Below are 17,878 nucleotides of genomic sequence, written 5' to 3' on the forward strand. Positions count from 1 at the left end.
TCCTTTTTGGGACCTGAGAACAATGCCTCCCTCTTTAGGACCAGCCTTTCTAGATATATAAAGAAGTGTATTTACAACATTAATAATATATACATACTATGCAAATATAAAAAAAGCTTGTTGTGAAAAATGAGTTGGAATTTCACAAGAAAAAGGTCAACATTTCCCAAAAAAAACTTCTATAATAGTTTAATAATCGTATAATGAAAAAAGTCGTAATTTTACTCAACGCAAGTCAAAATTTTACAAGAAAAACTGAACATTTGTGCAATATTATGATAAAAGTTGGAATTTTACTCAATAACAGTCGCAATTTTACAAGAAAAATCTTATATTTTTAGCAATTTTATGAAAAGAGTCGTAATTTTACTCGACAAAAGTCACAATTTTATAAGAAAACTTCAAAATTTTGGCAATATTATAATAATAATCGGAATTTTACTAGGCAAAATGATGACAAAACTCATAATTTTACTCAAAAAAAGTCACTATTTTAAAAGAACAACAAAAAAATTTACAATATTGTGATAAATGTCAGAATTGTATATGACAAATGTCACCATTTTGCATTAAAAGGTAATAATTTTACATTAAAAAAGTAATAATTTTACGAGAAAATATTGCAATATTACAGAAATGTTTCCCAATTTTATAAGAAAAAAGTCAACACATTCTGAGAAAAATTCAATAATTTTTTTTTGTATGTTTTGTTTGTAATTGGAATTTTACTCAATAACAGTTGCAATTTTACAAGAAAAATCTTACATTTTTAGCAATTTTATGAAAAGAGTCGTAATTTTACTCGACAAAAGTCACAATTTTAAAAGAACAACAAAAAAATGTACAATATTGTGATAAATGTCAGAATTTTACATGACAAATGTCACTATTTTGCATTAAAAGGTAATAATTTTACATTAAAAAAGTAATAATTTTACGAGAAAACATTGCAATATTACAGAAACGTTTCCCAATTTTATAAGAAAAAAGTCAACACATTGTGAGAAAAATTCCAAAAAAAAAAGTTTTATGTTTTGTTTGTAATTGTTTTTTAATTATTTACTTCAAGTTATTACAGTATGTATATAATGTATATACATATTTACTTTTTTTTTTAATTAATTTTGGCCAAAGGGGGCACATTTCAATTTCTTACACACACTTGTTATTCCATATGTTGACCAGAGGGGGAGCACTTTTAAAAGCGACACACAGTCAATATGAAAAATCCCTCCTTTTTGGGACCTGAGAAAAATGCCTCCCTCTTTAGGACCAGCCTTTCTAGATATATAAAGAAGTGTATTTACAACATTAATAATATATACATACTATGCAAATATAAAAAAGCTTGTTGTGAAAAATGAGTTGGAATTTCACAAGAAAAAGGTCAACATTTCCCAAAAAAACTTATATAATAGTATAATAATAGTATAATGAAAAAAGTCGTAATTTTACTCAACGCAAGTCAAAATTTTACAAGAAAAACTGAACATTTGTGCAATATTATGATAAAAGTTGGAATTTTACTCAATAACAGTCGCAATTTTACAAGAAAAATCTTACATTTTTAGCTATTTTATGAAAAGAGTCGTAATTTTACTCGACAAAAGTCACAATTTTATAAGAAAACTTCAAATTGTTGGCAATATTATAATAATAATCGGAATTTTACTAGGCAAAATGATGACAAAACTCCTAATTTTACTCAAAAAAAGTCACTATTTTAAAAGAACAACAAAAAAATTTACAATATTGTGATAAATGTCAGAATTGTATATGACAAATGTCACCATTTTGCATTAAAAGGTAATAATTTTACATTAAAAAAGTAATAATTTTACGAGAAAATATTGCAATATTACAGAAATGTTTCCCAATTTTATGAGAAAAAAGTCAACACATTGTGAGAAAAATTCAATAATTTTTTTTTGTATGTTTTGTTTGTAATTGGAATTTTACTCAATAACAGTTGCAATTTTACAAGAAAAATCTTACATTTTTAGCAATTTTATGAAAAGAGTCGTAATTTTACTCGTCAAAAGTCACAATTTTATAAGAACAAAAAAATGTACAATATTGTGATAAATTTCAGAATTTTATATGACAAATGTCACCATTTTGCATTAAAAGGTAATAATTTTACATTAAAAAGGTAATCATTTTACGAGAAAATATTGCAATATTACAGAAACGTTTCCCAATTTTATAAGAAAAAAGTCAACACATTGTGAGAAAAGTTTGAAAAAAAAAAGTTTTATATTTTGTTTGTAATTGTTTTTTAATTATTTACTTCAAGTTATTACAGTATGTATATACTGTATATACATATTTACTTTTTTTTTAATTAATTTTGGCCAAAGGGGGCACATTTCAATTCCTACACACACTTGATATTATATATTCATTATATTATATATATATTATATATATACCAAAAAATCCTGACTTTGGAGCAATGTTCACGGACTCTAGTATTTGGCTCTCTATTACATGCAATGTTATTGGGACCACGATTTATGTCATCACTTGTTCACACCTCCTCATATGGAAGATACTTTTCATTCTTCGTGTCTCAAGAAGGGGAGGAATACAAGAACACATACACACACACACACACACACACACAATCCTCAATATGCAACAAAACACTACAGATGTCACTTGACAATCCTCACACACGCACAACAAATCCTTAAAATGCGGCGACACACCGCAGTCGTCTCATACCACTGTGCAAAAAGTGTGTGTGTGTGTGTGTGTGTGTGTGCGTGCGTGTGTGTGTGCGGGTGTGTGTGTGTGTGTGTGTGTGTCCCCTAATCCCCGGCGCCGGTGGTCTTGTCAGAGCGTTATATTTGCCGCTATCAGTGTATCTGGCGCTCGCCGCCTAATCCCGCCACCTCCACTCTGATATTTGCTGACATTTACATGAAGCCCACGTCACGTGACCGCGAAGAGGAGCGGGAAGAACGCCAACACGACAGAGCCACCCGCGGCCAAGCGGCTGGCCAAATGAACGGGTGAATGGACCATTCACGGATGAATGGAAAGAATGTACGTTAGGTCAGGGGAGAAAAAAAAAACACAGAGGCTGTTTCATCCCTGCAAGCCTGTTTCGCAGCTTTTTACTGCTCTTCAGGGGATTTGATGAATATAAGAATAGACGGACGGACGAACGGGTGGATGGCAAAGGAGCAAATGAATGAATGATGGCTGAGCACACAAAGAAAGCAATGATTGGATGAGCAAGTTAAAGGATTGACAAATGAACAGATGAATGAATGAATGAATGAACAGATGTGTTCATTTGGTCGTGTGTTTGTTTGTCTGCGCATCCATTATCAATCCATCCATCATCCATTCATTGTACTAGCCATTTGTTCATTCATTCATTTGTCCGTCTGTCCACCCATCCATTCAATCAACCAATCTACTTCCATCCGTTAATTTATTCATTCATTCATTCATTTGTCCATTTGTCCATACATCCATTCAATTATCCATCTGTTCATTCATTAATTCATTCATTAACCATCTATATATCTATCCATGTATTCAACCATTTTACTTTTATGTGTTAACTTGGTCGTGTGTTCGTTTGTTTGTGCATCCATTATCAATCCATTCATCATCCATTCATTGTACGTCTGTCCATCCATCCATTCAATCAAATAATCTACTTCCATCCGGTAATTCATTAATTCATTCATTTTTCCGTCTGTCCATCCATCCATTCAATAATCTACTTCCATCCGGTAATTCATTCATTCATTCATTTGTCCATCTGTCCATCCATCCATTCAATGAAATAATCTACTTCCATCTGGTAATTCATTCATTCATTCATCTGTCCATCTGTCCATCCATCCATTCATTGAAATAATCTACTTCCATCCAGTAATTCATTCATTCATTCATTTGTCCATCCGTCCATACATCCATTCGACTATCCATATGTTCATTCATCCATTCATTAACCATTTATATATCTATACATGTATTCAACCATTCTACTTTTATGTGTTAATTTCTTGAATTTAGAGAATTTTTATTTATTTTTTAAATTTTTAGCTATTTTCAGATCCATTTTCTCAGATTTTCAGCTAATTTAAATCTTTGATTTTTTTCATTTTCTTTCCAGATTTTTAGCAAATTTTATTTCTTGGAATTTTTTTTGGACCTTTATGTTTTCTTAGTTATTTAGCTATTTTATTGTTTATTTATTTGTAGATATTTAAATGTTTTCAAATTCATTGCAAATTTTATTTATTTGATTTTTTAATATTTTCAATCAGATTTACAGCTTGATTTTATAAATAGATTTTTTTTTTTATCGTTATACTTTCTTGGATTTTTTTTTTTTTAATTTTTACATTTTTAGATGTTTCTATTTTCCCAGATTTTTGGCGATTTTAGAGATTTTTAGATATTTTTAGAATCTACCGTTGATTTTTTTTATTTGCTTGTATCAATTATGTTTTATATCATTTTATGTAGTGGATTTTTGAAATATATATTTCACAGATTATTTAGAAATTTATAGTTTTGGGATTTTTTAATACTTTCATTTCTTTGATTTTTAGCTATTTTTATTAGTGGATTTTTAGTCCTTTTTAGATTTCAGCTTTGTTTCGGCAGATTTAATTTCTGGAATTTTTTGAATTTTTGAATTGTTTTTATTTTTTTTTAGCTATTTTTAATTTTTCAGATCCTTTTTCTCAGATTTTCAGCTAATTTAAATCTTTGATTTTCAGATTGTCTTTCCAGATGTTTAGCAAATTGTATTCAATGGAATTATTTTTAGATCTTTATGTTTTCTTAGATGTTTAGCTATTATATTGTTTATTTATTTGTAGATATTTTAAGTTTTTCAAATTCATTACAAATTTTATTTCTTTGATTTTTAAATATTTTCAATCAAATTTACAGCTTGATTTTATATATTGATTTTCTTTTATCGTTATACGTTCTTTGATTATTTTTTTTTAATTCTTACATTTTTAAATGTTTTTATTCTCCCAGACTTTGGGCGATTTTAGAGATTTTTAGATATTTTTATCAGTAGATTTTTAGTTCTTTTTAGATTTCAGCTTTGTTTCGGCAGATTTCATTTCTTGAATTCTTTTAATTTTTAATTTTTTTAAGCTATTTTTAATTTTCATATCCTTTTTCTCAGATTTTCAGCTAATTTAAATCTTTGATTTTCAGATTGTCTTTCCAGATTTTTAGCAAATTGTATTCAATGGAATTTTTTTTTAGATCTTTATGTTTTCTTAGATGTTTAGCTAGTATATTGTTTATTTATTTGTAGATATTTTAAGTTTTTCAAATCCATTGCAAATTGTATTTCTTTGATTTTTAAATATTTTCAATCAGATTAACAGCTTGATTTTATATATTGATTTTCTTTTATCGTTATACGTTCTTTGATCATTTTTTTTTTATTCTTACATTTTTAAATGTTTTTATTCTCCCAGACTTTGGGCGATTTTAGAGATTTTTACATATTTTTATCAGTGGATTTTTAGTTCTTTTTAGATTCCAGCTTTGTTTCGGCAGATTTCATTTCTAGAATTTAGAGAAATTTGTTTTATTTTTTATTTTTAGCTATTTTCGGATCCATTTTCTCAGGTTTTCAGCTAAATTAAATCTCAGATTTTTTTATTTTCTTTCCAGATTTGTAGCAAATTTTATTTCTTGGAATTTTTTTTAGATCTTTATGTTTTCTTAGATGTTTAGCTAGTATATTGTTTATTTATTTGTAGATATTTTAAGTTTTTCAAATTCATTGCAAATTTTATTTCTTTGATTTTGAAATATTTTCAATCAGATTTACAGCTTTGATTTTATATATTGATTTTTTTTTATCGTTGTAGTTCTTCGATAATTTTTTTTGATTGTTAAATTTTTAGATGTTTTGATTATCCCAGATTTTGGGCGATTTTAGAGATTTTTAGTCCTTTTTAGATTTCAGCTTTGTTTTGTCAGATTTAATTTTTAGAATTTTTTTAATTTTTTTTTATTTTTAGCTATTTTCAGATCCATTTTCTCAGATTTTCAGCTAAATTAAATCTCAGATTTTTTTTATTTTCTTTCCAGATTTGTAGCAAATGTTATTTCTTGGAATTTTGTTTTAGGTCTTTATGTTTTCTTAGATATTTAGCTATTTTATTGTTTATTTATTTGTAGATATTTAAATTTTTTCAAATTCATTGCAAATTTTGTATCTTAGATTTTTTAATATTTTCAATCAGATTTACCGCTTGATTTTATATATTGATTTTTTTAGATCGTTATACGTTCTTCGATTTTTTTTTTAATTCTTACATTTTTAGATGTTTTTATTCTCCCAGATTTTGGGCGATTTTAGAGATTTTTAGCTATTTTTATTAGTGGATTTTTAGTCCTTTTTAGATTTCAGCTTTGTTTCGTCAGATCTCATTTTTAGAATGTAGAGAATTTTTTTAATTTTTTTTAATTTTTAGCTATTTTCAAATCAATTTTCTCAGATTTTCAGCTAAATTAAATCTCAGATTTTTTTATTTTCTTTCCAGATTTTTAGCAAATTTTATTTCTAGGAATTTTTTTTAGATCTTTATGTTTTCTTAGATATTAAGCTTTTTTATTGTTTATTTATTTGTAGATATTTACATTTTTTCAAATTCATTGCAAATTTTATTTCTTAGATTTTTTTAATATTTTCAATCAGATTTACAGCTTGATTTTATATATTGATTTTTTTAGATCGTTATACGTTCTTCGATTATTTTTTTTAATTCTTACATTTTTAGATGTTTTTAATCTCCAAGATTTTGGGCGATTTTAGAGATGTTTTGATATTTTTATTAGTGGATTTTTAGTCCTTTTTAGATTTCAGCTTTGTTTCGTCAGATCTCATTTTTAGAATGTAGAGAATTTTTTTATTTTTTTTTTATTTTTAGCTATTTTCAGATCCATTTTCTCAGATTTTCAGCTAAATTAAATCTCAGATTTTTTTATTTTCTTTCCAGATTTTTAGCAAATTTTATTTCTTGGAATTTTTTTTAGATCTTTATGTTTTCTTAGATATCAAGCTATTTTATTGTTTATTTATTTGTAGATATTTACATTTTTTCAAATTCATTGCAAATTTTATTTCTTAGATTTTTTAATATTTTCAATCAGATTTACAGCTTGATTTTATATATTGATTTTTTCAGATCGTTATACTTTTTTCGATTTTTTTTTTTTAATTCTTACATTTTTAGATGTTTTTATTCACCCAGATTTTTGGCGATTTTAGAGATTTTTAGAGATTTTTAGAATCTACCGTTGAAGCCGGAGTAAGGTTTGAAAATGTTGCCGCCACAATAAACATCTGTGTCGGCGTTAGGTGGAGTGGTGTGGTGTCGGTGCACGTCTTCTCTGAGCCGAGAGTGAAGATGAGAGGATGAATTATTGATACGAGTTGCTTTTTAATCTGGAGTAATGATCTGCTGCTAATAAATATTCTACGAGTTCTCGTCGTGTGATGCTGGCGGTGCAATTGGCCCTTCAGTCAAGGTCACATTCATTCATTCACACGGGTGTGGTGTATGGACAAGCGCACTAATTATGCACGCATGTCATTAAGAGCGGGAAATGAAGACGCCTCGCTGAGGACCAAGGACGCCAAGGAGGGGCAGACAAGAATAAAAGGTAGCCAAACAGGAAGTCAGTCAAAGTAAAAAGTCGGTGGGGTATTTTACCTGCAGTTGGTCTGTTGGAAACGGCGCCTGCCGATTGGCTGTCAGCTCCCCCGGGGTCTCTCCTGATTGGTCGGGTTGGAGCAGACGGGTCCGGACGCCGCGGACGGCGTGGAGCATCCAGCCGTGTTGGCGGCGGATCTGGAGCTGGAGCTGCTCCCATTGGCTGGAGACCATGTCGAGGATCTCCCGTAGCCCTGGAGGAACCGCAGGGTGAAACCATGTCAGGACTAAAAAACACCTGAAGTTACATCATTGTGATCAGGATTCGGGCCTGGTTCTACTTGGTCTGGAAAATCATCTATGGACTCGGGAAAAGACTAACAGGTATAATGGTCCACCTTTCCCCGAATAGTTTCATGGTCCCAAAGTACCCCAAAACGGACCAACCCCTAAAAGTCCCAGTGTTCTAAAGGTCCAATGGCATCCAAAGGATCTAAGGGCAGGGTTAGGGTCCATTTGGGTGCATCGGTTGGGGACGTCTCTGCGCTGCTGACCTGTCTCCGCTCGGGATGGTCCCCTGCTGGCCCCACTATGGACTGGACTCTCACTATCATGTATCAAAAAGGCGCTGTGGTTTTTAGGCACACCTTTTTATTACCAGTGTCCCCATAAGGATTGGGGTTTATCTACTTTTTACCGGACCCCAGGAAAAGACAAACAGGCCTGAAGGTCCCCAAGTATTCCAAAACTATCTTACCCCTATAAGACTGTGCTCTAGAAGGTCAGTCTTCCTCTTACAGGTCCCAGAAGACCCCTAAACAGTTCCACGGTCCAAAAGCCCCTAGGGGCCTGGAACTCCAAAATAACTGAGAGCACGGATTGGGTCCTTTCGGGTGCATTTCTGACTTTTGGGAAATCCTCTGAATCATTGGGACCACTTGGGTTTTGTAGGGACCACAATGAGTTAAATCTGAACCTCCTAGATACATGGAGAAGCGAATTAGGGTAAGGGGAAGACAACTTCCTGTGGCGGGTCGGGGCTCTTATAAAATGGGGCCCGGGACTTTTAGGTGCACCATTTTACCAAAAGTGTCCCAAAAGGGAATGGGGTCTATCTACTTTTACTGGGAAAACGTCCATGGACTTAGAAAAGGACTAACAACCCTGAAGGTCTCAAAATACCCCAAAACAGACAAACCCCTAAAAGTCCCAGTGTTCTAAAGGTCCAATGGCATCCAAAGGATCTAAGGGCAGGGTTAGGGTCCATTTGGGTGCATTGGTTGGGGACGTCTCTACGCTGCTGACCTGTCTCCGCTCGGGATGGTCCCCTGCTGGCCCCACTATGGACTGGACTCTCACTATCATGTATCAAAAAGGTGCTGTGGTTTTTAGGCACACCTTTTTATTACTAGTGTCCCCATAAGGATTGGGGTTTATCTACTTTTTACCGGACCCCAGGAAAAGACAAACAGGCCTGAAGGTCCCCAAGCATTCCAAAACTATTTTACCCCTATAAGACCGTGCTCTAAAAGGTCAGTCTTCCTCTTACAGGTCCCAGAAGACCCCTAAACAGTTCCACGGTCTGGGGCCTGGCACTCCAAAATAACTGAGAGTACGGATTGGGTCCTTTCGGGTGCATTTCTGACTTTTGGGCAATCCTCTGAATCATTGGGACCACTTGGGTTTTGTAGGAACCACAATGAGTTAAATCTGAACCTCCTAGATACCACAGATTTCCACAGTCACATTCCCGATGCAGAACTGTATGTAGTCCAGCACCGTTCCTGTGGCTGTCTCCAGGTCCTGTTGTTGGAAGAGGTCCCAGTCAATCTCGTTACCCTGCGTAATGACAATAAAGCTCATTCTGATTCTGATTCTGATACATGGAGAACCGAATTAGGGTAAGGGGAAGACAACTTCCTGTGGCGGGTCGGGGCTCTTATAAAATGGGGCCCGGGACATTTAGGTGCACCTTTTTACCAAAAGTGTCCCAAAAGGGAATGGGGTCTATCTACTTTTACTGGGAAAACGTCCATGGACTTAGAAAAGGACTAACAACCCTGAAGGTCTCAAAATACCCCAAAACAGACAACCCCCTAAAAGTCCCAGTGTTCTAAAGATAGCTACATTTACCCAAAGACTCGGCCGGAAATGGTTGGGGCATTTTAGGGGGGCTTTGGGAACCCATTCAACTTTGGGACCACTTGGGTCTTTAGGGGGTCTCCCAGGTTCCCGCTTGGACTGGAATGATTCAGGTTCAACCTCGTAGATAAATAACAAGAGTCTCCCAAAAAAGATTGCGGCCAATCTAGTTTTATTATAAAAAGTCCATACACTGTACGTATTTAGTAAAGCCCCTGAAGGTCCCAAAGTACCCCAAAAAGGAACATCTTCCCAATAAAGGCCCCAAAAGACCCCAAAATGAACTGAGCTCTAAAAGTCCCGTTGCTCTAAAAGTTCTGGAATATGACCAAAGAGCCTGGGGGCCTTTTTGGGTGCATTTCTAACGTTTTGGGCAACCCCTTTTAATCATTGGTAGCACTTGGGTTCCTTTGGGACCTTTTCAGGACCCCTCTCGGGGTCTGTTGCGAAAAACCAACACTATTGGGTGTGTTTACCCGATTGGTGGGCAGGAATGGTGGCGAGCAGCGCTGTGCCGTCCTCCATGATGCGGTCTTTGAGGGCACCATGACTGTCCACGTTTAGTTTGAACGTCTGAAACCACAAAAACAACAACGCGTTTTAACAAAAATATTTGATTTGAAGGTGTATACCAAAAAAAATGGTGCTAAAAAAGATAGCACGCTAACGGTGAGTATGTGTAAAGTACCAAAATATTTGACTCTGAGGTGTACACCAGTGGTCCCCAACCTTTTTGTAGCTGCGGACCGGTCAACGCTTGAAAATTTGTCCCACGGACCGGTGGGGTGTGTGTGTGGGGGGGTGTATTTTTTTTTTAATTTTTTTTTTACATAAATAAATACAATCATGTGTGCTTACGGACTGTATCCCTGCAGGCTGTATTGATCTATATTGATATAGAATGCATATATTGTGTTTTTTATGTTGATTTAATTTTTTTTTTTTAAATTAAAAATTTTTTTTTTTTTTTTTTTTTTTTTTTAATTCTTGTGCGGCCCGGCCGGTCCGCGGCCCGGTGGTTGGGGACCACTGGTGTACACCTCTAAGATTAGCCCAAAAAAATAAGCTAGCATGCTAAAAGTTAGCATGCTTGACTCAAGTGTATACCAGCAAAATTAGTTTAAAAAGGCAGCATGCTAACGGCTAATATACGTGAAGTACCAAAAAAAGATTGGACTGAGGTTCATACCTGTAAAATGGGTTGAAAAAGCTGCCGTGCTAAAATTAGCGTGCAAACAGTTAACATGCGTAGAGTAACACAAGATTTAACTGAGGTGTATGCTAACATGTAGCATACTTGAAATAACAAAATAATTGAGTCAGGTGTACACTTGCAAAATTTGGTTTAAAAGTGAGCATGCTAAAACTAGCGTGCTAACAGTTAACATACATAGAGTAACAAAATATTTAACTGAGGCGTATGCCTGCGAATTGAGATTAAAAACCTAGCATGCTAACATTTAGCATACTTGAAACAACCCAATATTTGACTCGGGTGTATACTTGTAAAATTAGTTGAAAAAGCTAGCATGCTAAAATTAGCCTGCTAACAGTTAACATGCGTAGAGTAACAAAATATTTAACTGAGGTGTATACCTGCCAAATTAGATTAAAAAGCAAGCATGCTAACATGTAGCATACTTGAAATAACAAAATATTTGACTCGAATGTAGACTTGCGAAATTAGTTTAAAAAGCTAGCATACTAAAATTAGCGTGCTAACATTTAACATACGAAGAGTAACAAAAGATTTAACTGAGGCGTATACCGGCGAAATGAGATTAAAAAGCAAGCATGCTAACATTTAGCATACTTGAAATAACGAAATATTTGACACGGGTGTATACTGGCAAAATTAGTTGAAAAAGCTAGCACGCTAAAATTAACTTGCTAACAATTAACATGTGTAGAGTAACAAAATATTTAACTGAGATGCCTGTGAAATGAGATGGAAAAGCAAGCATGCTAACATGTAGCATACTTGAAATAACAAAATATTTGACTCGCGTGTAGACTTGCAAAATTTGTTAAAAAGCTAGTATACTAAAATTAGCGTGCTAACATTTAACATGCGAAGAGTAACAAAAGATTTAACTGAGGCGTATACCTGCGAAATGAGATTAAAAAGCAAGCATGCTAACATTTAGCATACTTGAAACAACGAAATATTTGACACGGGTGTATACTTGCGAAATTTGTTGAAAAAGCTAGCATGCTAAAATTAACTTGCTAACAATTAACATGTGTAGAGTAACAAAATATTTAACTGAGATGCCTGTGAAATGAGATGGAAAAGCAAGCATGCTAACATTTAGCATGCTAACATGTAGCATACTTGAAATAACAAATTATTTGACTCAGTTGTATACTTGTAAATTTAGTTTAGAAAGCTAAAATGCTAAAATTAGTGTGTTAACATGCGTAGAGTAACAGAAGATTTAACTGCCAAATGTGATTAAAAAGCAAGCATGCTAACATTTAGCATGCTAACATTTAGCATACTTGAAATAACAAAACATTTGACTCGGGTGTAGACTTGCGAAATGAGTTGAAAAAGCTAGCATGCTAGTTCACATGCCCGAAGTGACAAAAGATTTGACTGAAGTGTGTACGTGTGAAATGAGTTTAGCATGGTAGCATGGAGTGCTAACACGCGAGGTGTACATGTACAACATCAGCTCAAACAGCTAGCATGCTAATGTTAGCATGCTAACAGATAACATTCGCTCATTACAGAGTGGAGCGTGTCCTATTCCTGGAAATGAGGTAAAAAAAAATATCAGCTAGCACGTTAGCATGCTAACAAAATGACTACAATTCAAACCCCCGGCAAGATAAAGACTAAGTACACGATCAGAGTCATTACAAACGTGATGGAGTCACTTTTTCCCAGCAGCGCTCGGATAAGACGCCAAAGATGGCGGCTAATAAACGCCCCGGCTGTGGCGGAGAATTAGCGTGCGCTATCTGAGAGGCGTCGTATTCCGTTTCCCCGCGCGGAATTTATGGAGAGCGTTCAATCGATAAGACGCCAGCGAGCCGCTAGCCATCAATCACGCCGCGATAAGGCAAGCCACGGAGACGCCTTTACGCACGTCACACTCCGCTTGTTGGGGATTTACGTGTGTGTGTGTGTGTGTGTGTGTGTGTGTGTGTGTGTGTGTGTGTGTGTGTGTGTGTGTGTGTGTGTGTGTGTGTGTGTGTGTGTGTGTGTGTGTGTGTGTGTGTGTGTGTGTGTGTGTGTGTGTGTGTGTGTGTGTGTGTGTGTGTGTGTGTGTGTGTGTGTGTGTGTGTGTGTTTCTAGCCTTCTTGAGACACGAAGAAGGAAAAGTATCTTCCATATGAGGAGGTGTGAACGAGTGATGACATAAATCAATAACATTGCATCTAATAGAGAGCCAAACACTAGAGTCCGTGAACATTGCTCCAAAGTCGGGATGTTTGATGTTGACATATGAAATAACAAGTGTGTGTAAAAAAAATGTATGTGCCTCCCCCCTTTGGTCAACATATGTAATAACAAGTGTGTGTAAGAAATGTGAAGTGCTCCCCCTCTGGTCAACATATGTAATAACAAGTGCGTGTAAGAAATGTGAAGTGCTCCCCCTCTGGTCAACATATGTAATAACAAGTGTGTGTAAGAAATTTGAAGTGCTCCCCCTCTGGTCAACATATGAAATAACAAGTGTGTGTAAGAAATTTGAAGTGCTCCCCCTCTGGTCAACATATGAATTAACAAGTGTGTGCAAGAAATTTGAAGTGCTCCCCCTCTGGTCAACATATGAAATAAGTGTGTGTAAAAAAAAATGTATGTGCTCCCCCCTCTGGTCAACATATGAAATAACAAGTGTGTGTGAAAAAAATGTATGTGCTCCCCCTCTGGTCAACATATGAAATAAGTGTGTGTAAAAAAATGTATGTGCTCCCCCTCTGGTCAACATATGAAATAACAAGTGTGTGTAAGAAATGTGAAGTGCTCCCCCTCTGGTCAACATATGTAATAACAAGTGTAGGTGAAAAAAACATGTGCTCCCCCTCTGGTCAACATATGTAATAACAAGTGTGTGTAAGATATTTGAAGTGCTCCCCCTCTGTTCAACATATGAAATAACAAGTGTGTGTGAAAAAAATGTATGTGCTCCCCCTCTGGTCAACATATGAAATAACAAGTGTGTGTAAGAAATGTGAAGTGCTCCCCCTCTGTTCAACATATGAAATAACAAGTGTGTGTAAAAAAAATGTATGTGCTCCCCCTCTGGTCAACATATGTAATAACAAGTGTGTGTAAGATATTTGAAGTGCTCCCCCTCTGTTCAACATATGAAATAACAAGTGTGTGTAAAAAAATGTATGTGCTCCCCCTCTGGTCAACATATGAAATAACAAGTGTGTGTGAAAAAAATGTATGTGCTCCCCCTCTGTTCAACATATGAAATAACAAGTGTATGTAAAAAAAAATGTATGTGCTCCCCCCTCTGGTCAACATATGAAATAACAAGTGTCTGTAAGAAATGTGAAGTGCTCCCCTTCTGGTCAACATATGTAATAACAAGTGTGTGTAAGAAATTTGAAGTGCTCCCCCTCTGGTCAACGAATAAAATAACAAGTGTGTGTAAAAATTCGACGTGCTCCTCGTCTGGTTAACATATGAAATAACAAGTGTGTGTAAAAATAATTTAGATATTTGGATTTATTTTTTTAGATATTTTACTTAATGTAATATTTGAATTTACACTTGTAAATGTTTTATTTTGCATTTAGATATTAGTTATTTATGTTTTAGACATTTTTTACTTTGTGTTTTACAAAATTAATATTTTTGTTCTTTTTTTTTTAGATTCATAGATTTTTCTGTTGTTTTATTACTAAGATATTTAAGTATTTGTTCATTGTTGGACTTTTAGTTATTTTTATTGTCTCAGATTGTTAGCAAATTGTATTTCTTGAAGTTTTAGATCTTTTTATTTCCTTATATTTTTTTAGATATTTTTCTGAGATTGCTAAATATTTTAATTTTTTTCAATGTGTTAGATATTTGGATTTATTTTCAGATATTGTACTTAATGTAATATTTGAATTTAGACTTCTTAATGTTTTCTAAATATTTATTTTGCATTTAGATATTAGTATTTATGTTTTAGACATTTTTTACTTTGTGTTTTACAAAATAAATATGTTTTTTCTTTTTTTTCTTCTTTTTTTTTTAGATTCATAGATTGTTCTGTTGTTTTATTACTAAAATATTTAAGTATTTGTTCATTGTTGGACTTTTAGTTATTTTTATTGTCTCAGATTGTTAGCAAATTGTATTTCTTGAAGTTTTAGATCTTTTTATTTCCTTATATTTTTTTAGATATTTTTCTTAGATTGCTAAATATTTTAATTTTTTTCAATGTTTTAGATATTTTGATTTATTTTCAGATATTGTACTTAATGTAATATTTGAATTTACACTTGTTAATGTTTTCTAGATGGTTTTTTTTGCATTTTTTGATATTAGTATTTATGTTTTAGACATTTTTTACTTTGTGTTTTTTTTAATAAATATTTTTTGGATTTTTTTTTTTTTTAGATTCATAGATTTTTCTGTTGTTTTATTACTAAGATATTTAAGTATTTTTAAATTTTGGGACTTTTAGTTATTTGTATTGTCTCAGATTGTTAGCAAATTGTATTTCTTGAAGTTTTAGATGTTTTTATTTTTCCTCGTATTTTTTTAGATATTTTTCTTAAATTGCTAAATATATATATATATTTTTTTTTTAAATATATTTTAGATATTTGGATTTATTTTTAGATATTTTACTTAATGGAATATTTGAACTTATATTTCTTAATTTTTTAGATATTTTTAGATTCAAGATTTAAGAATATTTTATTTTCTGGAAATGTTCAGATATTGGAATCATATCACAAATATGTTGCTACTTCCCGCATGTTAACTGTTAGCATGCTAGCTTCTTTTTTTTAGCGCACTTTGCCGGTAAATGACTCCGAGTCAACTATTAGGTTACTTCACATATGTTAGCATGCTAGCACTTTTAGCAAATGTTGCAGGCAAACGCCTCAGAGTTAACTATTAGGTTACCTCACACGTTAGCTGGTAGCACGCTAGCTGGTTTAGCTCATGTTGTGTTGCGACTTCACCCATGTTACCTGCTAGCATGTCAACTGTTAGCATGCCAAATTCTTCCAAAAGAAAAATGTCAAAGTGGGAAGTGTGATGTGGCGAGAGGAAACAAGTGTGCCGCTGTTGAATAAAACATGTCACTTTTAGCGTGGCGAGATGTACCAAGCGTGTAAAATTAAAAAAAAGGTGTGGCGGCACACGCACTCCGTGAAGCTAGCTTGGCGACTTGCAGGATTTCTGATCGTCGGTGGCTGGCGGGCTAAAAAAAAAAAAAAAAGGTTCAAACTCCTTAAGCTAATTTACATAACCGCGTAGAGTGGAGGCGCTTCAAAGCCTGGCGCATCAGATTACCTGTTAGCATTAGCATATTAGCCTGGAGCGCCGGACCGTATAGCAGCTGCCTGCTACGCTTTAGCCCTTAGCATTAGCATATTAGCGAGGCGGGTGTGCAGCACTGATAGGCAGATGACATTGAGGCGCGACTTTGACATTGTGCGCGTGTGTGTGTGTGTGTGTGTGTGTGTGTGTGTGTGTGTGTGTGTGTGTGTGTGTGTGTGTGTGTGTGTGTGTGTGTGTGTGTGTGAGGGGGGGCAGGAGGGGGGGGGGGGCTGATGATCCAATCAAAGTGTTTGCAATAAAGATGATCAAATGGAGTGCAAGCCGAGATGAAGATGCCGTCTAAACAGGAAACACTTCAAAATAAAGTGTCCTTCTCTCACGTCGCCAGCAGGGGGCGGCGTCTCCTCCGAATGCTAACTTACGGCGTAATTTAAAAAAACACTTTTTAATTCAGCTTTTTCTTTTTTTGGAGAGAGTGAAATACTTCGCCACTTACGCTCGCTGTTAGCACGTTAGCTGTTAGCACGCTAGCTGTTAGCACGCTAGCTGCTTCATCGGATTTTAAGAGTAAACGTGTGTGTCACTTGAAGCATGTTAAATGTTGGCATGTAGCGGTTAGCGTGCTAGCTGTTTCAACTGATTTAGGACATAAAGTGTGTGTCATCTTAAACATGTTAACTGTTAGCATGTTAACTGTTAGCGTGCTAGCTGTTTTAACTGATTTTAGGAGTTAAAATGTGTGTCACTTTAAACATGCTAACTGTTGGCATGTGAACGGTTAGCATGTTTTAAATGATTTTCCGACATAAAATGTGTCATCTTAAACGTGTTAGCTGTTAGCATACTAGCTGTTTTAACTGGTTTTAAGATTAAAATGTGTCGCTTTAAACATGTTAACTGTTAGCATGCTAGCGGTTTTAACAGATTTTCAAGGGTAAAATGTGTGTCACTTTAAACATGTTAACTGTTAGCTTGCTAGCTAGTTTATTTGATTTTAAGAGTAGAAAGTGTCACTTTGAACATGTTAACTGTTAGCATGTTAACTGTTAGTATTGCTAGGTGTTTTATCTGATTTTAAGAGTAAATATGTGTGTGTCACTTTAATCATGTTAAATGTTAGCATGCAAACGGTTAGCATGCTAGCTGTTTCAACTGATTCAGGACATAAAGTGTGTGTCATCTTAAACATGTTAACTGTTAGCATGTTAACTGTTAGCGTGCTAGCTGTTTCAACTGATTTAGGACATAAAGTGTGTGTCATCTTAAACATGTTAACTGTTAGCATGTTAACTGTTAGCATGTTAACTGTTAGCGTGCTAGCTGTTTTAACTGATTTTAGGAGTTAAAATGTGTGTCACTTTAAACATGCTAACTGTTGGCATGTGAACGGTTAGCATGTTTTAAATGATTTTCCGACATAAAATGTGTCATCTGAAACGTGTTAGCTGTTAGCATACTAGCTGTTTTAACTGGTTTTAAGATTAAAATATGTGTCGCTTTAAACATGTTAACTGTTAGCATGCTAGCGGTTTTAACAGATTTTCAAGGGTAGAATGTGTGTCACTTTAAACTTGTTAACTGTTAGCATGCTAGCTAGTTTATT

The 17,878-nt window shown here is 34.1% G+C and overlaps 1 protein-coding gene across 3 annotated transcripts in view; it reads right to left on the reverse strand.

The window, feature by feature from the left end:
- akap6 (A kinase (PRKA) anchor protein 6) overlaps nucleotides 1–17,878 on the reverse strand; it is a 173,763-nt gene that overhangs the window by 96,524 nt on the left and 59,361 nt on the right. For all 3 annotated transcript variants that reach the window (XM_062034641.1, XM_062034642.1, XM_062034643.1), the window contains 2 exons: nucleotides 10,283–10,379; nucleotides 7,725–7,918 (listed from right to left, as the gene is read on the reverse strand). In XM_062034641.1, coding sequence (XP_061890625.1) covers nucleotides 7,725–7,918; nucleotides 10,283–10,379 — 291 coding nt within the window. The remainder of the gene's footprint in view (nucleotides 1–7,724; nucleotides 7,919–10,282; nucleotides 10,380–17,878) is intronic.

Source organism: Entelurus aequoreus, linkage group LG23, assembly GCF_033978785.1.
Source record: "Entelurus aequoreus isolate RoL-2023_Sb linkage group LG23, RoL_Eaeq_v1.1, whole genome shotgun sequence".
In the NCBI taxonomy this organism is placed as follows: domain Eukaryota; kingdom Metazoa; phylum Chordata; class Actinopteri; order Syngnathiformes; family Syngnathidae; genus Entelurus; species Entelurus aequoreus.